This window comes from Hippopotamus amphibius, chromosome 10 (assembly GCF_030028045.1).
Source record: "Hippopotamus amphibius kiboko isolate mHipAmp2 chromosome 10, mHipAmp2.hap2, whole genome shotgun sequence".
Lineage (NCBI taxonomy): Eukaryota > Metazoa > Chordata > Mammalia > Artiodactyla > Hippopotamidae > Hippopotamus > Hippopotamus amphibius.
In genome coordinates, this window is record NC_080195.1 from 34,833,139 (window position 1) to 34,857,845 (window position 24,707).

The 24,707-nt window shown below is 37.6% G+C and overlaps 1 protein-coding gene across 11 annotated transcripts in view; it reads left to right on the plus strand.

Annotated features, from left to right (window-relative positions):
• PSD3 (pleckstrin and Sec7 domain containing 3) overlaps positions 1-24,707 on the plus strand; it is a 528,631-nt gene that overhangs the window by 378,632 nt on the left and 125,292 nt on the right. For all 11 annotated transcript variants that reach the window (XM_057697902.1, XM_057697903.1, XM_057697905.1 and 8 more), the window contains one exon: positions 5,327-5,370. In XM_057697902.1, the coding sequence (XP_057553885.1) occupies positions 5,327-5,370 (44 nt within the window). The remainder of the gene's footprint in view (positions 1-5,326; positions 5,371-24,707) is intronic.

Sequence of the window (24,707 nt, forward strand, 5' to 3'; positions counted from 1 at the left end):
CCTGTCACTGGATTCATCAGTACCATTTTTTTTTTTTTTTTTTTTAAGATTCAGTATATATGAGTTAGCATACAGTATTTCTTTTTCTCTTTCTGGCTTACTTCACTCTGTATGACAGACTCTAGGTCTATCTACCTCATTACATATAGCTCCATTTCATTCCTTTTTATGGCTGAGTAATATTCCATTGTATGTATGTGCCACATCTTCTTTATCCATTCATCTGTTGATGGGCATTTCAGTTGCTTCCATGTCCTGGCTATTGTAAATAGTGCTGCAATAAACATTATGGTACATGTTTCTTTTTGGATTATGGTTTTCTCTGGGTATATGCCCAGAAGTGGGATTAATAGATCATATGGTAGTTCTATTTTTAGTTTTTAAAGGAACCTCCAAACTGTTTTCCATAGTGGCTGTACCAACTTACATTCCCGCCAACAGTGCAGGAGAGTTCCATTTTCTCCACACCCTCTCCAGCATTTATTGTTTCTAGATTTTGGATGATGGCCATTCTGACCGGTGTGAGATGATACTTCATTGTGGCTTTGACTTGCATTTCTCTAATGATTAGTGATGTTGAGCATCTTTTCATGTGTTTGTTGGCCATCTGTATGTCTTCTTTGGAGAAATGTCTATTTAGGTCTTCTGCCCACTTGTGGATTGGGTTATTTGCCTTTTTGGTATGAAGCTGCATGAACTGCTTGTATATTTTGGAGATTAATCCTTTGTCCGTTGCTTCGTTGGCAAGTATTTTCTCCCATTATAAGGGTTGTCTTCTTGTCTTATTTATGGTTTCTTTCACTGTGCAAAAGCTTTTAAGTTTCATGAGGTCCCATTTGTTTATTCTTGATTTTATTTCCATGATTCTAGGAGGTGGGTCAAAAAGGATGTTGCTTTGATGGATGTCATGGAGTGTTCTGCCTATGTTTTCCTCTAGGAGTTTTATAGTGTCTGGCCTTACATTCAGGTCTTTAATCCATTTTGAGTTTGTTTTTGTGTATGGTGTTAGGAAGTGTTCTAATTTCATTCTTTTACATGTTGCTGTCCAATTTTCCCAGCACCACTTATTGAAGAGGCTGTCTTTTTTTCCATTGTATATTCTTGCCTCCTTCATCAAAGATAAGGTGCTCATGTGTGCTTGGGCTTACCTCTGGGTTCTCTATTCTGTTCCATTGATCTACCTTTCTGTTTTTGTGCCAGTACCATACTGTCTTGATCACTGTGGCCTCATAGTATAGTTTGAAGTCAGGAAGCCTAATTCCACCAACTCCATCTTTCCTTCTCAAGATTGCTTTGGCTATTCAGGGTCTTTTGAGTTTCCATACAAATCATAAGATTCCTTGCTCTAGTTCTGTGAAAAATGCCGTTGGTAATGTAATAGGGATTGTGTTGAATCTGTAAATTGTTTTGGGTAGGATAGTCATTTTCACAGTGTTGATTCTTCCAGTCCAAGAACATGGTATGTCCCTCCATCTGTTTGTATCGTCTTTGATTTCTTTCATCAGTGTCTTATAGTTTTCTGCATACAGGTCTTTTGCCTCCTTAGGCAGGTTTATTCCTAGGTATTTTATTCTTTTTGTTGCAATGGTGAATGGAAGAGTTTCCTTAATTTCTCTTTATGTTTTTTCATTGTTAGTGTATAGGAATGCACGAGATTTCCATGCATTAATGTTGTATCCTGTTACTTCACTAAATTCATCAATTAGTGCTAGCAGTTTTCTGGTAGAATCTTTAGGGTTTTCTATATATAATATCATGTCATCTGCAAAGAGTGACAATTTTACTTCTTTTCCAATTTGAATTCCTTTTATTTCCTTTTCTTCTCTGATTGCTGTGGCTAAAACTGCCAAAACTATGTTGAATGATAATGGTGAGAGTGGGCACCCTTGTCATGTTCCTGTTCTTAGAGGGAATTCTTTCAGTTTTTCCCCATTTAGAATGATGTTGGCTTTTGTTTTCTCATATATGGCTTTTATTATGTTGAGGTAATTTCCTTCTATGCCCATTTTCTGGAGAGTTTTTATCATAAATGGATATTGAGTTTTGTCAGAAGCTTTTTCTGCATCTATTGAGATGATCATATGGTTTTGATCCTTCAATTTGTTGATATGATGTATCACATTGATTGATTTGCGTATATTGAAGAATCCTTGCATCCCACGGATAAACCCCACTTGACCATGGTGTATGATCTTTTTTAATGTGCTGTTGGATTCTGTTAGCTAGTATTTTGTTGAGGATTTTTGCATCTATATTCATCAGTGATATTGGCCTGTAATTTTCCTTGGATTCTGTTTGCTAGTATTTTGTTGAGGATTTTTTGCATCTATATTCATCAATGATATTGGCCTGTAATTTTCCTTTTTTGTAACATCTTTGCCTGATTTTGGTATCAGGGTGATGGTGGCCTTGTAGAATGCGTTTGGGAGTGTTCCTCTTTCTGCTATATCTTGGAAGAGTTTGAGAAGAATAGGTGTTAGCTCTTCTCTAAATGTTTGCTAGAATTTGCCTGTGAAGCCATCTGGCCCTGGGCTTTTGTTTGTTGGGAGATTTTTAATCACAGTCTCAATTTCCATACTTGTGATTAGTCTGTTCATATTTTCTATTAGGAATTTCTAATTTGAAACTCAGTTGCCTCTTCAAGCAAAATATTCTCCTGGGCAGAAAATTTGAAAAAAAAATTGATCTAGGGCAGAATTTAATTTATTCGAAAATTTCTAGTTGCCTAGATATCATTTTCTACATTTATGAACAGATAGTTTTTTATCTTTACCGTATTGTTAAATTAGTTTAGTTAGTATTGAGTGTGATAGTATGTAAAGAATCTTTAATGGTCTGTCTCTTCTCAAAAGCCCACTATTACTGTGGGTTCAAGGTGGCTCCTACAAGTGACAGAATCCATTTAAAGACACTCACCAGCAAGACTCTCCTGAGGCCGGAGTTAGACGTTGACTCTGCACTTCTGTACATGCAGCCTCAAGAGACATTAGCTATATAATAGGTTGTCCTAGCTCTTCAGTAAATTTGAGTTCTTCCAAAAGAATATCCAGTTTACAGCATGGTCTTTGTGCCTTGATTTACCCTTTACTTGCTTTTGCTGTTTTACCATTTCTGTATTTGAGGACACATTTTACCATGTCCTGATAATGATGAAATGTGTCCTACATTTTATTAGCTCCCATAATTATCTAGTAACTGGCTACTGTAGCCACACTGAAGAACTCCCATGGAGTCTCTCAAGACACTGACTAAAGATTGCATCTTAAATAATACAAAATCTGTAACTAAGCATGTTTGTCCTGAATTGGGATGTGTTTTGCTAGAAAGGGGATTCACTATCTGTGTTCAGTCTTTCTGATCACACACATGTAGACTGCCTCTCACGCTTGGACAAGACATGTTAAAAGGCAGAAGGTAGCTGTACAAGGCAGTTCTGCCTCTGCCGTGCTGTGCTGTGCTTTCTGGGAAACATTCTGAACTTGCCGTTTCTTCCTTTGGAAGTTGAGGGGTTGAGATGGCATGTGATCCCCCCTTTCCCATCTCAGAGTAAATGAGATGAGCCTAGTAAGTCCAAATCCTTCTTTAAAGAAGAATGTTCCAACTCCTTCATAATGTTATTATGCAGTTATCCTTTCTTCAATGTAATTTGCTGTTTTGGTTTTATATCTTAGAGATGCACTTGTGTTTTCTTTATAACATCTTACTCAAAATTAAGAAACTAGAGGCATAGGGGGTAGCGTTTTCTTAAGTTAGTTGTCCTAGTGGAACAGCTTGAGTGCAAGGAGCTTATATGTGATGCCAGAGCTGGGAGACTCGCTGAGGCAATCTTGTGCTGTCTTGACTGTGTCCTTGTCATTATTGAGGCTCTAAGGAAGCTTTCTGTCTCCCTCTCCACCACCTCACTCACACTAGTGTCACACTCACTAACTGTAAATCAGAATTATGAGGTGAGACCAATAAAAGCTGCTTAATCCATTCATCTGTCCATAGGCACTTAGGTTGCTTCCATGCCCTGGCTATTGTAAATAGTGTTGCAGTGAACATTGGAGTACATGTGTCTTTTTGAGTTATGGTTTTCTCCAGGTATATGCCCAATAGTGGGATTGCTGGGTCATATGGTAGTTCTATTTTTAGTTTTTTAAGGAACCCCCATACTGTTCTCCATAGTGACTGTATCAGTTTACAATCCTACCAACGGTACAAGAGGGTTCCCTTTTCTCCATGCTCTCTTCAGCATCTATTGTTTGTAGATATTTTAATAATGGTCATACTGCAACAATGGAATATTATTCAGCCATAAAAAGGAACAAAACTGGGTCATTCGTAGAGACATGGATGGACCTAGAGACTGTCATACAGAGTGAAGTAAGTTAGAGAAAAACAGATATCATATATTAACGCATATATGTGGAATCTGGGAAAATGGTACAGATGAACCTATTTGCAGAGCAGAAATAGAGACAGATGTAGAGAACAAACGTATGGACACCAAGAGGGGATGGGGGGTGGGATGAATTGGGAAATTGGAATTGACATATATACACTACTATGTATAAAATAGATAACTAATGAGAACCTGCTGTATAGCACAGGGAACTCTACTTGGTGCCCTGTGGTGACCTAAATGGGAAGAAAATCCAAAAAAGAGGGGATATATGTATACATATAGCTGATTCACTTCGCTGTACAGCAGAAACTAGTACAACATTGTAAACAATTACACCCCAATTAAAAAAAACAAAACAAAACAAACAAAAGCTGCTTAAGTCATTGGTATAGAAACTCTGAAATTATTCTAAGATAGTCTCCCATAATTGGGCTTCAGTCTCCCTTCCATGTATCTTGCTCATTAAGTTGTTATGAAAACAGTTATATTTATTCCATTGATGAAAAGTTATGAATATTGCAGTTCCAAAGTAGTAAAACTGTAAGACCATATTTTGAATTAGAAAAATAGAGTGCATGGTCTAATTTTAATCATGTCCTATATTTTACTGTTTTTTAAGGAACCCCCATACTGTTCTCCATAGTGGCTGTATCAGTTTACAATCCTACCAACAGTAAAATGTAGCACATGTTGTGTGTCGTATCTGTAAATGACATTTTTTACCTCATGAAGTCTCTCTCTTTCATGGAGCTCTGTCTGCCCTGTGCTCTTTAGCCTCACCTGTGTCTTCCTCGTTTCTGCAGCACCAACAGGAGGACCCATAGGGCCCTGGGAGTTGCTTGCGGACTCACTCGAGCCTTTTGGCTTTGGTCATTTGCTGAATTCACAACGTGGAACAGGATGAAAAGAATAATTCCATCTTGTTTTCTCTCTTTACAGGCTCTGTACAACTCAATCAAGAATGAGAAGCTTGAATGGGCAGTGTAAGTATGCTGCATGTCAGCCTTTTAGTAAATGAGCTGCTTGCTCTTTTCTGTCTTTGTCTGCGCCTCAGAGGTGATCCTGGAGAAGGATTAATTGCATGGCCAGTTTTCATTTTACACCAGTGTCTTACCCGCTTTGTATAAGACACGTAAACCCTGAGTATCCCATGTCTTTTTCTTGGTACCCAGCACGCTCCGATTCTTATTTGAAACTGTTTGCTGTGCCTGTATGCAATCAATTATCTTTTTATAAAAAATAGCATTCAAAAAGAAAATATATAAAATTACATAAATTCCAAAATCTACTGCAAATGATTTGGGTACCATACACTTCTCATTATCTCCTTCTATCATTATAGATCAAGGTTTTCTAATCCCATTTCCTGTGACACTGACTGGGTCAGGATATTGATAGATAAGCTTGAGAAATGATGGATTAAATGAAACTAATTTTTTTTAACTGAAAAACTTCCAGGAGCTTGTACAGTGCTGATGTATGTAATGTCAGTCTCTAAGAGAGAAATGGAATTTGCAGTGTTTCCTGAACGTATTTTGACAGTAAAATGTAAGGTTTCAAGGTACATACTTTGGGGGAGATACCATTGCAGGTAAATTATGACTATTATGTAGACCAAGAAAACCACTCTTGTAAATTTCCATTAATCAATATAGCAGTTAAGAATTTAATTTTTTAGAAATTGTTAGAGCAGACTCTTTGCTACATTTTCAATTAATTTATCAAGAAATTAGGTCAAAATATGTTTTTTCATTAGAACTACATGTGGATTTTATTCTTGATTTTCACTGATATTAAGCTTTCGTAAATATTTTTCTGACATGTGACCTAACATAGCCATTTGCAGTGAACTTAGGTTTACAGATCATAACTTGGGGGATACATATTATTCTTTCCTATGCACACTGGGGAAAAATGGTTTAGCAGCTGACTACATCTCATGTGTAACATGCTAGAATGAACTAAAAATATGAATACCACTTAAATTGTTTCACTAATTGTAAGGGAATATGATACTATTTTAAATTAGGGAATCGAAGTTTAAGTTGAGACTGTAGTATTTGCAAGTATATGTGATGACCTATGTCTCTGTGTGTGTATATCACCGTACTCAAGAAAAGATAGTGTATCATTTCAAGGAAAACTCATTAAAATTAATAAGAATTCATGGCCTAAGGTCCAAAGTGATTATTTTTGGACTTATTTCTCATGAATGAAAGTGAGTTTCCTGCAAAAATTTCATAAATGATATACTTAGACCTTTGCTGAAATATTAAAGGTGTATCTTGACCTATGCAGAATATCTACTCTAGAAAAAAATTAATAAAATGAAATAATTATAAATATATTCATAGTGGGAGAGAATATTTTGATGATTCTTTTATAAATTTATTTTTGAAAGCAAATAAGTGTGCTCCTGAGGATCTGTTTTGTAAATCTAGATTTTTGGTATATTGAATTTGTTACATTAGGTTTTATTTACAGTTATGTGTAGTGTCAGTTTGGTACAAGAAAGCTTTTATCTTGGGGCCTATCCATGGGTGGGGGTGGATGTGTACCCTAGAACTGGATTTGTCTCTGGCCCTCTTGTCAAGTCAACAGAGCATCGTGTTGAAGAGCCCAGATTTTAACAGTAAGGCAGATTTGGGTTTCAGTTCAAGTTCTGCTGTGTACCAGCTGGGCCACTGGCCATGTGATACTTGAGGCCTCAGTTTCCTCTTCAGGATAACTCTGTGAAATGTTCTAAAACAGTAAGCATAAAGCAAGTTACCCCTCAGATGGTAACTAATATTATAGCTTTTAAAGCTCAGATTTCTGTTTTACTTCTCTCTTGCTCATATGCTTTCCTATCACATTTGTTCATCACCTACCAAGAATAAGGCAGTACAGTAATTTACCATATAATTAACTTTCTTCACATATAAAATGAAATGATTGGATGAAATGATCATAACTGTCCTTTTCAGTTTTAATATTCTGTGAATTTTAAAATTTTACTGTGTATCAGCATTTCTCAAGCTGACTGCTTATGGAAAGAACACTGCTGTATCTAGAAGATATAAAACAAAAAAGGTTTATAGGTCATTGGGATGTACTCCCTGAATATCTACAGTAGGTAAAGGGCCGATATCCTAACCTTTTTGATCACTGTGTCCTGTGTTGATCATGATATACCTTTCAACAGCTACTAAAACTAGTGTTCCCTAGAACACACTTTAGAAAACCCTGCTGTCCATATATCAGCTTAAGTGATCCTTCAGATCAAGAGCCAAGCCTTCTCCTTCATAAGTCAGCGTGTGCATGTGCGTGATTGTATATAACACACTGTCCCCCACCCCAGTTTTCCTTGTGTCTCTCCAAATCACACTTTCTCTGACTCATTTTCCTCCTATTAGCCATTAATGTTAGCATCTCCTGAAGATCAGCACTTAGAGTTGTTTTTTTCACTCAAGTCCCATTCTCATCAATCTCATTCAGTCTTAAGACTTCATCTGCCATCTTTGTAAAGATTCTTACCTTATATACAGGTCTGAGCTCTTTCCCAAATTTCAGTTCAATGTTTGCATTTTTCTGTAGGACATTTTCTCTAGCACTTAGCACTCATCATCTGTCTCTAGACTTTGTCACATGTTCTCTTTCTGCTAATAACACCGGTATCTTCCTGCTTATCTAGAGTTTGGGCTCCCACCATCTTTGAACCTCCCTGGCCCCCTCGCTTGCTCCCACAGAACTGGCTCCCCCCAGCACCCCCGCATTGTTCCTGCTGTGGCACTCCGAGTTCAGGCATCCCTACTTCTGCCTCCTGACTGTCTCCGCCTCCAGCCTCTTTGCTCTACTTTAACCTATTTTGAAGCCCTCCTCTGCTCTAAAACTTCATTAAACTTTGCACATTGTGCCAGTAATCTATTTTATTCCCTGTGCTTGTCTGCACACAACCTGTGTGTCAGCAAAGCTGCCGCTAGGTGCTGTTCCCTCTACTTGCCCCATGTCTTCTGGCTTTCTGGACAGTGTTCTTAAAGTAACCTCTGCTTAGCATCTACTTCCCTGCCATTCCTTACAGCTCAGCTCATAACCTGCTCCATGAACTCTTTGCCAATCTTACCAACCTTAAATAATCTCAGCCCTTAAACAGCCAGTTTACTTTACCTGATGACACAATCATTTCTGTTCTCAATTATAGTTATTGATAGGAATGTTCCATTAAGACTGTAAGCTTAAGGAAATTATACATGTCTGGATTCGTCCCTTTATATCCTCCTTTGAGGAGCATAGTGCTTATGTGTAATGAAGTCTACATAAAAGTCTATAGAAAGACTGCATTTCCTAAAAGATTTCCTACAGTTCTGTAAGTTTAGATAATAATTACTGGAAAGGTGCTGCTGCTGCAAAATTTGTAGGATAATATATACTTGTATGGGAGGTATCTTGATGTTGATTTTGATTTTATTTATTGAAGTATACTTCATGTGCAATATTATATAAGTTACAGGTGTACAGTAGAGTGGTTCACAGTTTTTAAAGGGTGTACTCCATTTATAGTTATTAAAAAATTTTGGCTGCATTCCCCATGTTGTACAACGTATCCTTGTAGCTTATTTTATACCTAATAGTTTGCACCTCTTAATCTCCTACCCCTATATTGCCCCTCCCATCTTTCCTCTCCCCACTGGTTCTCTACATCTATGAATCTGCTTCTTTCTTGCTGTATTCACTAGTTTGTTGTATTTGTTAGATTCCACATATAAGTGATATCATACAGTATTTGTCTTTGTCTGACTTATTTCACTAAGCATAATACGCTCTAGGTTCATCCATGTTGTTGCAAATGGCAAAATTTCATTTCTTATGGCTGAGTAATGTTCCATTGTATATATACACCACATCTTCTTTATCCATTCATCTCTTGATGAACACTTAGATTGCTTATTTTGGCAATTGTAAATAATGCTGCTATGAACATTGGGATGTATGTATCTTTTCGAATTAGTGTTTTTGCTTTTTTCAGATATTTTCCCAGCAGTGGAATTGCTGGAGCATATGGTAGTTCTATTTTTAGTTTTATGAGAAACCTCCATGCTGTTTTCCATAGTGGCTGCATCAGTTTACATTCCCATCTACAGTGTGCGAGGGTTCCCTTTTCTCCACATCCTCACCAACATTTGTTATTCGTGTTCTTTTTGTGTGTGTGTGTGTGTGTGTTCTTTTTGATGATAGCAATTTTGATAGGTGTGAGGTGATATTTCATTGTGATTTTGACTTACATTTCCCTTATGATAAGCGATGTTGAGCATCTTGTCATGTGCCCCTTGGCCTATCTGCATGTCCTCTTTGGAAAAATGTCTTTTCAGGTCTTCTGCCCATTTTTTAAATTCAGTTTGTTTGTTTGCTTGTTTGTTTGATGTTGTGTTGTATGAACTGTTTATATATGTGGATATTAACTCCTTATTGGTCATATCATTTGCAAATATTTTCTCCCATTCAGTAGATTGTCTTTTCGCTTTCTCAGTGGTTTCCTTTGCTGTGCAAAAGCTTTTAAGTTTAAAGCCCCCATTTTTTTAAATTTTTGCTTTTGTTTCTTTTACTTTAGGAGACGGATCCAAAAAGTATTGCTATGGTTTATGTTAAAGAGTGTTCTGCCTATGTTTTCTTCTAGGAGTTTTATAGTATCCAGTCTTACATTGAGGTCTTTAACCCATGTTGAGTTTATTTTTGTATATGGTGTTAGAGAATGTTCTAACTTCATTCTTTTACATGTAGCTGTCCAGTTTTCCCAACACCACTTATTAAAGGTCTTTTCTCCATTTTCTTGCCTCCTATGTCATAGATTAATTGACCATAAGTGTGTGGGTTTATTTCTTGGCTCTCTATCCTGTTTCATTGATTTGTGTATCTGTTTTTGTACCATACTGTTTTGGTTACTGTAGCTTTGTAGTAAAGTCTGAAGTCAGGGTGTGTGATTCCCCTAGTTTTGTTGTTCTTTCTCAAAATTGTTTTAACTATTTGAGGTCTTTCGTGTTTCCATATAAATTTTAAAATTGTTTTCTCTAATTCTGTAGAAAAAAATGCCATTAGTATTTTGACAGAGATTGCATCGAATCTGTAGATTGCCTTGGGTAGTATGGACATTTTACCAATACTAATTCTTCCAGTCTAAGAACACGGTGTATCTTTCCATCTGTGTCGCCTTCAGTTTCTTTCTTGTGGTTTTCCAAGTACGGGTCTTTCATGTCCTTAGGTAGGCTTATTCCTAGGTTTCTTATTCTTTTTGGTGTGAATGTAAATGGGATTTGATGTTGATTTTAGAGCCTTAGAAGAAATCAAATCATAGAATTATGGGATGCGTTAGCTGGTGGGAACTTAGAGTTCACGGGTTGTCTAACTGGGTTCCATGGAGCCCTAGGTTTCAGGGAGATGTCTGGGGGCCTCCCTAGGTGATGTGAGTGAGGGAAAAGGGGAAGATGACAGGGACCCAGTTATACCTCACATAAGCAACATGCCTGTGACCAAAGCGGCCTCATTTTTATCCTTTTAAAATAAATATTTGGAGTTCTACTTAATTTTGCTTTTCCTAAATAATATGAAGAAAAATTTTTTGAAAAGTACTACTGCAGTCTAGTGTTCTCATTCCATGTATTAGGTAATGAAGCCAAGAAGCATTTAGTAACGGGTCCGGAGTCCCACAGTTAGTGTAGCAGCAAAGCTAGGGTTAGTTTTGCAGCCACTCAGGCTCCCCTCGGCAGCCCCATATTGCCTCGCTTCTCTGTAGCCACAGACTCTTATCAAGTCTTTGATGGGCAGGGGTCACATCTGATTGTATATTAGGAGAGATTTATATTAAACTTTTAGTCTCATGAAATGCTCCTAGAATTACTGGTCATTCATCTATTCCACAAACAACCTTTGAAGCAGCTGCTTCTGCACCTGGCCCAGTGCAGAGCCCTAGATACAAGTATGAAAAAGACAGAGGTTCTCTGCCTAAGAAGAACACAACATGGGGGTGGTTGGAGAGGGCAGACTGTATGAAGACAAAAACCTGAAAGCTGTAGTGAGGAGCACAATTAGCCAAACTGCATGTGGAAGGTCTCAGCTCCCTTGTGCCGGACAGTCACCATTTCTTCCCCACTTCCTTTGTTCCATTATTCTTTATTCATAAAGCTTTGTACTAGGCAGTATGCTGGAAATTCGTGGAGAAGAAAAGGCATTAAGACATTTTCCCTGGCCCTAAGAAATCTTACATTCTAATAGACACTTATTTATTTACTTTAAAGTAAGGAGTGGTTACTCTCTCTGATTGGGATGGGATGGTAAGGTGAGTTGAAGTGGATATGGACATTTATAACATGTTAGAATTGCTTAAAATTTAGCTACCTGAGGATCTTCAGAGAATATAGCAATTAATAGAAAAGGGAAAATAAGTGCAGTATTATTCATTAGGAAAATTGTCTTCTACTTTGGACTTTCATGTGTACTTTATTATATTTTACTGTATTTAGGATTGTAAGAAATCTCCCTTACCCTAGTTTTAAGAATTATTGAAAATTCATGTATCCAGCTTCATTTTTAGGAGACACAGTGTTGACTGAAAAAAGTGCACAACATGAGAATTACGAGTTAAATTTTATTTGGGGCAAAGTGAGGACTGCAGCCCGGGAGACAGCATCCCAGTTAGCTCTGAGAAACCGCTCCAAAGAGGTGGGGGGGAAGATCAGTATATAGGTGATTTTGGTGAAAGGGAAAAACATGCAGTCAAGCACATACTGTTTACAGAAGGTTTCTGCTAGCCTCGTGCAGGCTAGTCACAGGGGGCAGTCGTCACCGTGAAGGATTTTAGTGTTTTTCTAGGTATGAGGAGATACAAGAGTTGGGCTCCTAAAGTTGGCTCCTGAAAATATCTAACTACCTGAAGGCCTGTTCTGCCAGTTTTTCCCAGAGCACAGAGAGCCTCATTTCAGCTCCCCACCCTGAACACCTTTCAGGGGGTGTTGAAAGTCAGCTGCTGCAGCGGCACATGATTTAATCTTTGTAGAGGTAGATGGCAGATGCCAATGGCGAGTGCCAGCTGTAGTTGACAGGACCCCCTCATGGTCATAAATTCAACCATGTTTTTGGGAGGCATTTCGTGACCATTTCATTCCGCTATGCTAGGAAGGCTCATTCCTAGGTCTGGTGAAGATTTCCCTGATAGGCTATTACTGGGCTAGGTCTTTTTAACAAAAGTCAGAGGTCTCTGGACTTTTTAGTATTTCTAGTCTCTTATGGTCCATGGAAAAATTCCCTCTTGTTGTATCTTCCCATATCTAGAGTTACACTATACAATCATTGATTGCATACAGAACTATATATTTGATAGACTGCTTTAAGTCACCTAGCCATCATTATTTTTGTTGGTGGCTCAGTCACATATTTGGTAATACAAGAAACAATAATCTTGTAAAACAGGCAAAATATGTAAATAGTATAGCTAATAACATTAATAGAGTTATAAGTAAATATTTAAGCCAGGAACTTCCATTAGGTGTAGCCCAGTATATCCTTAGGTCTTCTGACTTAGTCTGTTCTGTACCAGTCTTTATCTTTCAGGGAAATTATATTTTCGCACTGTCCATAAGGCCCCCAACCCAATTTCCTAGTGTTACTAGGCTGGTTATCCTTAGTATAATTTAATTGTTCCCAAGATAAAGGGGGGCACTAAAACTTAAATGACCACAGTCTTGTTGTTAACCACATAAATCCATCCAATAATTGTGGGAGGTTTTATTCCTTGGCTGAAATATTGCTTGTTGCTCTGATTGAGCTTGAGTAACTTTAGAGGAAAATTCATTTTTTTTGGCCAGGGTCAGAGCAGGTATTATTAATTGGCTAGGTGAGGGGATCCCCTGAACAGGATTGTAATTTTTTTCTCTAGAATAAATTTCCTAAGGGCCATCCAATTAGAGCCTTGGAGGGGAGAAATCCACCAAGGTAACCCAAAAGTGCTAGTCATAGCTAATTGGCCACAAACTCAACAATTGGATTGATTTTTAAAATTAGCATAGGATGTGCCGTTGATAGGAAAACATTTGATTCATATACAAAGCTCCAAGAAGTCAAGGAAACACTATAAATGATCATACAAGTCAGGTCCAGGATCTTGGGCTAGCTGTCTACTTCTGATGTTGGCTTCTTCTCATCCTAGTGTACTCGCACTAGTTTCTCCTCTGATAAGTGTCCTTCCATTTAGGTCGGAGAGTGTCCTTTAAATTATGTCTTTTTCAGTATGTATACCCTGGTTGCAGGTCATGGGGCATCTGATTTTTATCCAAAGATACATTACTGAGATAAGCCTCAGAAACAAACTTAGCATGTCCTTTTAATAATTCAGTTAGGCTTTACATTGCGTAACAGCAAGGAACTATTCAGGAAGGAAATCTTAGTAAATATAGACCCCCATCAGCAAAACTGGCACTTAATATGTATTGAAACATAATCTTTTTCTCTGTAAAATTACCCTCATTTTTACAAAATGAAGACTAATTTGTTTGCAAAATAAATCTGGTCGAAAGAAAGAAAAGAAAAGAAAAAAGAAAAGAGGAGAAAACTTGGCCTGATAATTTATGTAACTATAATTGATCATATAGGGTTTTTGCTTTGTTGAAACTTTTATAAGGAGTCTCAGACTGGATTTTTAAAAGACCTCTCAGGGCTAGGAAAGTCATGCCAAGGGCTTATCACAGATTTCATATAACAGATCTAGGTGAATTCCTCCCTTTTTAAGCTTGCCAGAATACCTTGAGTTTTCTGTACCTCTTAGTGAGATAGCCTTCCTAATTTATCTGATAAAGCTGCTGGGAATCTAAGAGTTTCCAGTGTCTGGAGGAAACAGAGAGAAAAGATAAATGTTTCAATCCTGCTTACAAAGGTATAATTTGCCAAATTACTGTAAGTCATAATTAGTTTGAGGGGAGGGTTTTCCTTACACTTGGAAAACACAGATTTAAACCAGTAATTTTTTAGGTAGAAACCATAAAATTTATAACCATATTCACCAGTTCACTCAGTCCTACATAAATGATCCTTTTCATTAACAGTTTATGAAGCCATATAAGGATTCTTCAGTTTCTTACCCACTTCAGCATTATGGTCTGAAAGTCAGAAACTTGTATTTATCCAAAAGTCCTTTTTATGAATCTTCTTGAAGAGGAAGCATTTTTTGCAAAGGCATCAGAATAAAACCTTAACTTTTTGTAATGATGTAAGGCTTAAGAAGGTGTGTTTAAAAAATCTGATTGCAATGTAATCAACAAAGAAACTTGCTTACTTATGTGACATACAACACTTTAAGATAATAACTAAAATTATGACTAATAACATTTTACAAGGACATATCAGAATTTTAGGAACTGCATATAATTTTTAGAATATCTATATTAATTAACATGTACCATACTAAACTCTAAGAAGATTTATTACTCATTTGATAGTAACTTCTCATGTAACTTAACATACCAAATGAATCTAGTTTATATCTCTCTTTGGGATGTCTCAGGGGCCCTTTGAAGCATCCCAAAGTTAGCTAGAGGTCAAAAGGACTTCATTAAAATTTGATTTAGGAAACTTTTTCAAAAATATCAAAAAGGGTTTAGAACACTCAAATGGGATCACAGGTCACTGTGAAACAGTAGTTATTCACTTAGCCAAAGTAACAAGAACAGATCACTTAAAAGGTAAGGAAACTTAAAATCTGCTATCAAAGGTGGTTCAACATTTTAAGAAAACTTGTCTTCTTAAAAGAGAAAAAAGCCAAATTCAAGTTTTGCACCAGCTTACTTTTAAAATTAATTTACTCAACTAAATTTATTCTAAACTTAGTCTTGACCATATACAAAACTCTTTTCTCAGGGTCCACTTTCCATAAACCTTTTTATCATTTATTGTATCCATTATTTTCCCATCCAGAAACAGCCACCTGTAAGTCAGACCTATTTCCTTTTCCCTTAATAAAAATGTAATTCCATTCCTCATGCCTTCTTTACTGAAAACACACATCCTTACTTTCCTTAAGCAACCATGAACTGTCCTTTATGATAGCATTCTGTAGATTGGTGAACATAAATACTAGTGATAATTTCTAAAAACATTTGCTTACTTTAAAGAACATGGCACCAAACATATTCATTAATAGTCCAAATTATCTTTAGTTTCTCTGTACGAGGAAGCCAGTGTTCAGTAATTAATATTTCAGTATCTTATTTTATTTGGGAATGACCTGGCTATTTAATAAGCTTCCATCACGTAATTTAGCACAATTTTAGACTGTCCAGTTACCAAAATCTGGAGAGACTATTTTAAGATAGACATTCCTAAAGCATAATTATTCTTAATAGAGTTTGTCTAAAAGCTCTTATCTCATATACTTTTCTTTCCTTAAAAGTTTCTTCACATAAAGTTACTTTCCTTGCTGATAGATTTGTAACAGATATAATGATTTTATTTAGCTTATATTACACCTAGGTGTAATAAAAGTATTATACTTAATGTTGATGACATTTAAAAATCATGTCTATATTAATTATTATAGACATTATATTAATTAGATCAACAAACAAATATTAATACCAGATATTAATTTAATACTGAATATTTCCCTGTTCATGTGAACCTGAAATTTATTTAGCTTGATTTCTCTTGTATTTAGAATTGTTTAATTTGTAAGTGATTACTTTTCTTTAAGCCAATTTAATAGAGCTCATTTACAAATTAACTACAGCAATATTATCCAAAGACAAAGATACGTACTGAGATACATATATCCAGACAGACACAACAAAGAGATGTAGCTGCATTTTCTAAAGTTAGTCATGAATGAGATATCACTAGTTTATAAATTACTGTTGGAATAAGAAGCAATTTTAAAAGGCTACTTCCAGTTTTGTTTTGTTTTTTTCTTCTCAATCTCAGGAATTAGAGATGGTCTAGATAAGATAAGTGTTCTTGAGAACTCAGGTCTCAAGGCACAGGGAGAGAAAATCAGATTCTCCCAGTAGGATTTATTTCCTTAGGGTCAGAATTCTGAAGAGAATTTTCTTCCTTCAAGATAGCTCTCTCTAATGGTTGGGAATTGAATGGGGGTTGGTTAACCTTTGATTGGCATTGTGTACTTAATTTGCACAATTGAAGGTTCATAATTTTCATAGATACCACCTTTTCTTTTCTTTCTTTTTCTTTCTTTTGTTTTTTTTTTTTCCTTTCTTTTGTTTTTAATGGTTTTGAAAAATTGGTCAGCCAGTATAACAAGGGTGTTTGTATGTAACACAGACCGACCTAGGTTATGTCTTTTGACTAGAGTAGCCAAATCCTCATTTAAGCCTTTTAAAAAGGTGGCGTTAAGGAAAGATTTGTTTTGATGGTTAGAGAATGATTCAGGTGTCAAGTCAGAATGTTGCTTAAAATTTTTTTTTCTCAGACTTTTCCTAATAGTCCAGAATTTATTCATCCAATCTTTGTTCGCACTGTTGAATCTCTGTCCAGTCTACAGTTTTTGGAAAAAGCTCTGGGATAAGTTTGGGTAATTTCTGAGCTAATTCCTTGTATTCAGTGTGAGCCTGTGGTTCAAAATCCATTAAGGGGTGTTTTCATCTTGCTTTCTTTATCCATTCCCTTGCTTTGCTTTCAGAAACTAACAGCTGTATTAATTGATACAGATCTGAAAAACCCAGGCTCATAGGTCCGGGTAGTCAACTGAAATTCCTTAGCAAATCCCAGTGTATCCTGAATCGGATTGGGAAATTCCTCAGCCAAGGCTGTAAGTTCTGCTCGGTCCAGGGTGTGTATGTAAGCACCAGAGATGCTTCACTTCACCTATAATAGGTTTCTCCTTAAAGGGAGCTATAATCACTTTTGATTTTTTTTTTTTTTTTTTTAATCCTTCTTTGCTGGGGAAAGGGGAGCAACAGGAGGCAGAAGAGTTGGGAGAGAAAATGAGATAGCATCTGAGCCAGGCAATTCAGATAGAAGAGGATACGTGGGAGGAGCAGAGGGAGAGAGTCAGAGTCAGAGACAGAGTGCTAGCAGCCTTTTTAGTATAGAAGCTGCTAGATACCAGTCAAAGTAAGCATTCCACTCAGTCTGATCTTAAGAGCTGGCTTTTTTGTAACTGTGTGTGCAAAATAGCAATTTTGGAACATCAACCCCAATTTGGTCATTTTTGGTTGAGATCTCCTTTAATATAAGTTCCCTGATTAAGGAGGTACTTGCAAGTATGTTTTGTACATACATAAACCTGGCTGGGGTGTTAGAAAGAGGCAGGCTTTCTGACGGCACTTGTTTCTGTGAGAGGCTTTATTTCCCATTTTAAAGTTGAATTTGTCTGGGATAAAAGACACTAGTGAAATTGTGTGGTGGGCCAGTGTGCTGCTTGTGAGCTTTAACTCCTCTAGGCATCACCCTGGAGTCGTTTCAGTCCTCTTATGTGTCTCAGTTTCTCCCTTTGGCGATCTAAGACCACCGAGGGTGCTCAGATCCCTGAATGGCCAATTCTTATTGTGACCCCTGGACATGCAAGTATTTCAGTTAATGAGTGGGTTTCCCTATGGGACCACTGTGCACAGTATGAGGACTCTGCCTCCAACCACCACTCCCGTAAACTTCCCAGTCAACTGAGAAAGCTGTAACCAGCCGGGAGGAGTCTTTTCTTTGGAGCAAAGCTCTCGTGTAATATCTTCACTTTTATCCTGACAAATTCTATTAAGGCAGCCGAATTGAGGAAATGTGTCAGATCAGCCTCTTACCGAACAACTCAGCACAGACCACTCAGTCTCCTACAGCTGAGCAAACCCTACTATCTTTCAACCAGGCCCCACCCAGTATCTTTCACCTGGGTGGGTATTCCCTGGTATCTTTTAACTGAGCCCCACCCAGTATCTTTCCACTGGGTGGGTATTTCCCTCATATTTTTCAACCGTACCACTGCCCCGCCCTCCCCACCCCAGGATCTTTCACTTGGGTGGGTATTTCCCTGGTATCTTTCAGCCTCCCCCACCTCCCACTCCCCGCCGTATCTTTCAGCTGGGAGGAGGCAGGTACCTGCTACAGTGCCAAATAAAAGTCAAGGATCATCAACCAATATGGGAGATCCAAGAACCAGGAGAGACTTGCCCAAATTTGTCTGGACTCTCCGAGGAGGCGGATGGGCACAGGGGGCCTCTGCTGGTACCAAGGCTCCAGTTCCTCGTAGAGTTCAGGCGAAGGAGAGAAGTCCACTCTGGGTCTCCTTTCGTGTTCACCATTACTGTCAACTAAAAAAACTGCACAACATGAGAGTTGTGAGTTAAATTTTATTTGGAGGAAAGTGAGGACTGCAGCCTGGGAGGCAGCATCCCAGTTAGCTCTGAGAAACCGCTCCAAAGAGGTAGGGGGGAAGATCAGTATATAGGTGATTTTGGTGAAAGGGAAAAACATGAAGTCAAGCACATACTGTTTACAGAAGGTTTCTGCTAGCCTCGTGCAGGCTAGTCACAGGGGGCAGTCGTCACCGTGAAGGATTTTAGTGTTTTTCTAGGTATGAGGAGATACAAGAGTTGGGCTCCTAAAGTTGGCTCCTGAAAATATCTAACTACCTGAAGGCCTGTTCTGCCAGTTTTTCCCAGAGCACAGAGAGCCTCATTTCAGCTCCCCACCCTGAACACCTTTCAGGGGGTGTTGAAAGTCAGCTGCTGCAGCAGCACATGATTTAATCTTTGTAGAGGTAGATGGCAGATGCCAATGGTGAGTGCCAGCTGTAGCTGACACAGCAATATTAGATTGAAACAATATACTTCGGGACCCCTCCCTTCTCCTGCTTCCCTCAGTGTCTGCGTTGCAGCAGCGTTGACCTTGCTTATCGACATGCATAGTTATTCTCTTCGCTCTGAATAAGCATTTTTCCAACCTTGAATCATGAAATCATCTTTACTGTTTTTTATTTCTCTACAGTTCAGTTTTCCAGAACAGTTTAACACCTTTGTCTTTGCTTCTAAATTGAATTGTTTTCTGTCTGCCCTCTTATATTGAACTGTCCTGGCTGATAGGTGATGTCCTGGCACTTTGGGACCTTTCTATCTTTCAGGTCATGTGTCATGGAACCTCTCAGCTTTCAGAAGTGTGGTTTTAAATACCAGTCGTTCATTGTTTGGCCTCTTTATCATTTTTTAAATGAACTTTAGTTGTGGCTAGTTTTCTCAGGAAACCAGTGCTGCCCATTTATTGGTTGATTTTAGGAAGTAGAGAAAGCTCTGCAAATATTTTTCTCCCTCTTCTTTACCTGCGTGACACTGCATGTGAGTACCTGTAAGCGTGTGTACCTGTGTTTACATCTGTGTGCATTGTTAGAGAATGATAAAGGCAGTGGGACTGCTTTGTCTTTATGTGGTGCTTTAATTCTTTGTCCAGTCCAAAGGTCTGAATCTGAAATTGACAACTGCTTCCAAGGTCTCTTTGCTATGTCGTCTCTGAAAAAAAGCCTTTTTCTAAGAAAAGAACTCTTCTAGAACTCTTTTATTTTTATCACCCAGTCTCTTTTTGTATTTTATTTAACACAGTGTTGATTCTAATTTTATTTTAGGTAATAATACATATCAATTAAAATGTAGTCTCAATTCCTGCTCTTTAGGAAATGGCCAACTTGAGATAAAATAAAACTGAAAGTTTTATTTTGTCTCAAGAGAGTTTTTCAAACTTAGACTGATTTCCATAAGGCACCTTTAGCTGATGAGTGTAATTTATCACCTTGCATTTAAGTTTTATCATTTTCTCTTGTTGTAATTCTCCCTGATTTTTTATTTGCCAACATTAGAGTCCTCCAGGAAGAAAAATTGAAATGTCCTATATATGCCTTTTAGATTTGAACTTGTATCCTAAAGAAAAGGGCATTTCTTTGTCTTATTTTAAAATTTTTTTACTTTGAAGTAAAACTGTTTTATTTCTGTAAAAAAGATAAATCATAGTAATTCATTTTTGTGGTAGTTACTCTATTAGATAACTTTATTATCCTATTGCCCTAATGAATCCAGATGTATGAAATTGTTAATCCTGATAGTGTTTCTTAATAGCAGAGGTAGATGAAGGAAAACTTCCTTACTCAGACAAGTGATTTTGGATCAAGACATTTATGTGATACTTTGATCCAAGAACTCCAAGATTAGTTCTCATTTTAAACTTCCAAATAGCCATCTGTAGGTTGATCATAATTACTAGTGAGAAAACTAAGACAGAGAAGTTGCTATAAGTTGGACAGTGGTTGTACATACAGGGAGTATAATAAGTATATAAAGAAACATAAAGAAATATTTGAGTATGTATATTTTGGGAAAGAGGTAGGAGGATTGGCATGAGGAATTATTGGTAGAGGGAGAACTAACCATGCAAAAATTAATGAGACTGTTTGTATGAGATATTCAGCTATAAAGAAAGTTTAAAACTCAGTTCTCCATTTGGGGTGCTCACACTGTTAAACATTGTGCTCACTGAAATACTAGAAGAGAATAAGATTTGACAAGTCCACCGTCATTGCTCGGTTAGATCACCCTCACGTTCTTAACTGGAGAATACTAATCATACTGGACTCTTAGCATAATAATAATTCTAATGTTAATATTAGGTGGAATTCACAAATTTAGAAGACAACCTACGTGAATATTAACTAAGGGTAAATGTGTAAAGGATGTTATTGGTTTGATTGTTCTATATATAAATTCAGTGAAAATGCTTTGAGTATAAGATAAGGAAAGAAAAGAAACAGGGCAATGCCTTAGTTATAAAAAGGTGATCATGAACTTGAATTAGATTTTGAGCTGAAGAGTTGATTTCACTTTAAAATTTGTTGCTAAAAATGATATTGAACATGGATCAGTCTCCTGAATTTTGGTATTTAAAGGAAGAATTCAGGGTTTAGAATTAGGGAAGATTCTCTCACGTAGCTCTGTAAATACCTATTTTTCTCAGCCATCTCAAATATGTTGAACTCAGGTAGATAGGACAATGGACACATTTGTATCCAGTGTTTAGCTTTAAAAGGGCAAGTTTAAAAACAAATGTCTGCTTTCATCGTAAGTGGCATCTCAGTGATGAGATTGAGATGGATAGTTAGAATTTTTAAGGATTTTATTGTTATAACAGCTTTAATATCCACAAAGATGATGATGAAAGTAATGTCATTTATAAATATTATCTTTAACTGCAGAATATGCCAAGCAGGCAGGTTAGAGAGCAAATGGAATGTGGCTGTAATGTTAGTAGCCCACCCATCCCAAAGCAATTTTAAATCCCTGAGATGCAAAAAGATATAGAGGCTGGGATATAAGGAAAGTGTTTTTTCCTAATATGCTGATGATTTAGAATTTTATATCGTCTACATCAATTGCTAAGCCTTCGATTGTTATTAAGAATGACACAGAAGAAAATAAAATAAATATAATTTCTACGTGAGGCATAATACGCATACAATGGCTAACATAGTGCCTGGGACGTTTTAGACCATGGTTGTTGGATTTCATTGAGCATTTTGTATGTGTACATTGTGATATACATACAAACCTACGTTTTCATAGGTGAAAAATTTAGCCTGATCAGTAATAAGGAAGTTATTTTTAGTTGCCCTTTAAAAATTTCATAGTACATCTTTTGGAAACATCTCACATCTGTCTTGACCCCAGTATATTTCCAAGAAATTTTTTTAAACCATACTAATATCTACAGTTAAGTTTTTCTTAGTTTGAAAAGCGTGCTACAGTCACTGTACGTGCAGTGAGAAAGCCTGCATCCTCCTCCCATCTGGCAGCATTCTTGTTAGTGTTAAAGGGCTAATGATGAAGCTTGACATTTTTAATAAAAGCATATTCTCTTTTTGCAATTAAGATGCCAGTGTCAGAATAAGGTAATTTTAGAAAGTAAAATATATTTCCTGTTTACATCAGAATTTTAAAATTTAACTTCATGGTTTTTATTTTTTATTTTTGGTGAGTGACAAAGACAGTGCCTTTTTAACCTCATCCTGCCTTGTGCCATATGATATAAAATAGAAGCCCCATGATAAGTCAGCACATTTTTTATAAGTTTATTCTTCACTTTGTTTTCCAACAGTCACCTGATCACAATATTGGGTTGCTATTCAACTTAGTATTCTGTGCCTGCACTCAACCACTATATTCATTTTTAAAAACGGATTTATTGAGGTATAATTTATATCCTATAAAATTCACCCACTTAAATGTCCGATTTCATGGTTTTTCATAAATTTACAGAGCTATACAATAATCATCATAGTCCATCACCTATTAGCCTCCATACGGATCCCTTGTGCTTGTGATTCAGCACATCTGAGATAGACTCTTCTGTCTTCTCTGATCCCACACTGTCTGTGCTCAGCTCTGTGGAAGTGCGTTATTACAATACTCCTTCTTAGAAAAACATATTACCCATTATTGTTTGTATTTTTTCTCCCACTGGACTGTGAGTCCCTCAAAGGGTCCAAATCGTTTTGATCTTCCCACTGCCCAGCGCACTGCCTGGCGGCTGAAGGTGCCTGTAATCACTTCTGGGCTGGCAGTGACCCCTCCTAGAAACAAACGAGGGCTTGGCCGCTCGCTGCTGCTGTGCTCAGCAGGCATCCCTGTGGATGGTGCAGCAACTTCCAAATCCTCTTAATCAGGGAGGCCCCTGTTACCTGCCCACATGAGGTGACCTGTCTGAACCTTGGTTTTTCACTGAGTTGATAACCTCTATCTTTTTAGGGTGGTTGTGAGGTTAAGAAGTTAGGATGGTGTTCATGGAAATGATTGGATGCTCGAGGTGGAGGACCCAATTCATACCCTACTCCTGTCTTTAATGTTCTGGCAAGAGAAGTATGTACACAAAATGCTGATTCAAATGAAGTCAGTCATCCACTTTATAACCCAAAGTGCATGGCACCCTAGAAAGTTAGATTGGAAAATGCGGTGGGGACCTGAGTGACTGCCAGGCTTGCTGAGCTCAACCCCCCTGACTTGAGGACAGACTGAGAGACCAGAACTAGAGGAGCAGAGGCAAGCCTGACCCTCTGGGCTTGCCACACAGGGAGGCAGAGGGTAGAGGGTGCTCCATGTGATGGCTGGGGGTGGGTACTGAGAAGCTCATGTGAAGTTCACAGTTCAGAGGCACAGGCTGACTAAAGACTGCAACCAAATCAGAGAACTATAGAATGCTTCCCTTCCCCACCTTATCACTACTTTACTAAAGCTCTGTTTGTAACAGTTCCTTTTACTCAGTACACTGATCCTGACTTTCAAGAGAAAATTACAAGCCACACTAGAAGGTAAAAAACATGGTTTGGAGAGACAGAGCCAGCTCTGAACCAGCCTCAGATATAGCAGGGATTTGGAATCATCAGACCAGGAACTTAAAACAACAGTGATTAATATGCCAGGGGCTCTAATAAATACAGTAGACAGCATGCAGAACAGATGGACAGTGTGAGCAAAGACATGGAAATCTAAGAGGAATCAAAAAGAAATGCTAGAGATCAAAAACACTTTAACAGAGGAAAAGAATGCTTTTGATGGGCTCATTAGTAGACTGGTCACATCTGAGAAAAGAATCTCTGCGAGCTTAAGAATATGTCAATAGAAACTTCAGAAATGGAAAAGCAGAGAGAAAATACACTAGGAAGAGGAGAAGGAACAAAATATCTAAGAACTGTGGGACAACTACAAAAGGCTAAAAACATACACATAATGAGTGCCAGAGAAGAGAAGGGAAAGAGAGGGAAGGAGGGAGGGAGAGAGAGACGGGGTGGGGTGTGGGGGGGGGGGGGACAAAGGAAATACTGGAAGCAACAATGACTGAGAATTTCCCCCCAAGTTAATGTCAGACACCAAGCCATTGATCTAAGAAACTCAGAGAAAACCAAGCAGGATAAAAGTTACGGGTGTGATAAAAACTGCACCTAGGCATATCATTTACATACTGCAGAAAATCAAAGATGAAGCAATCTTGAAAGAAGCTAGAGGAGAAAAGCACCTTACCTATGAAAGAAAAAACACAAGAACATCTGACTTCTCAGACTATGTAAGCAGGAAGAGAGTACAGTGAGGCATTTAAAGTGCTGAGAGAAAAAAATTCACCAACCTAAAATTCTATATTCTGAAAAATTACTAATTCAGAAAGATGCATGCACCCCAGTGTTCATAGCAGCATTACTTACAGTAGCCAAGATATGGAAGCTGCCTGAATGTCCATCAACAGATAAATGGATAAAGATGTGGTACACAAAAACACACCCTGGAATACTACTCAGCCATAAAAAATGAAATTTTGCCATTGGCAACAATGT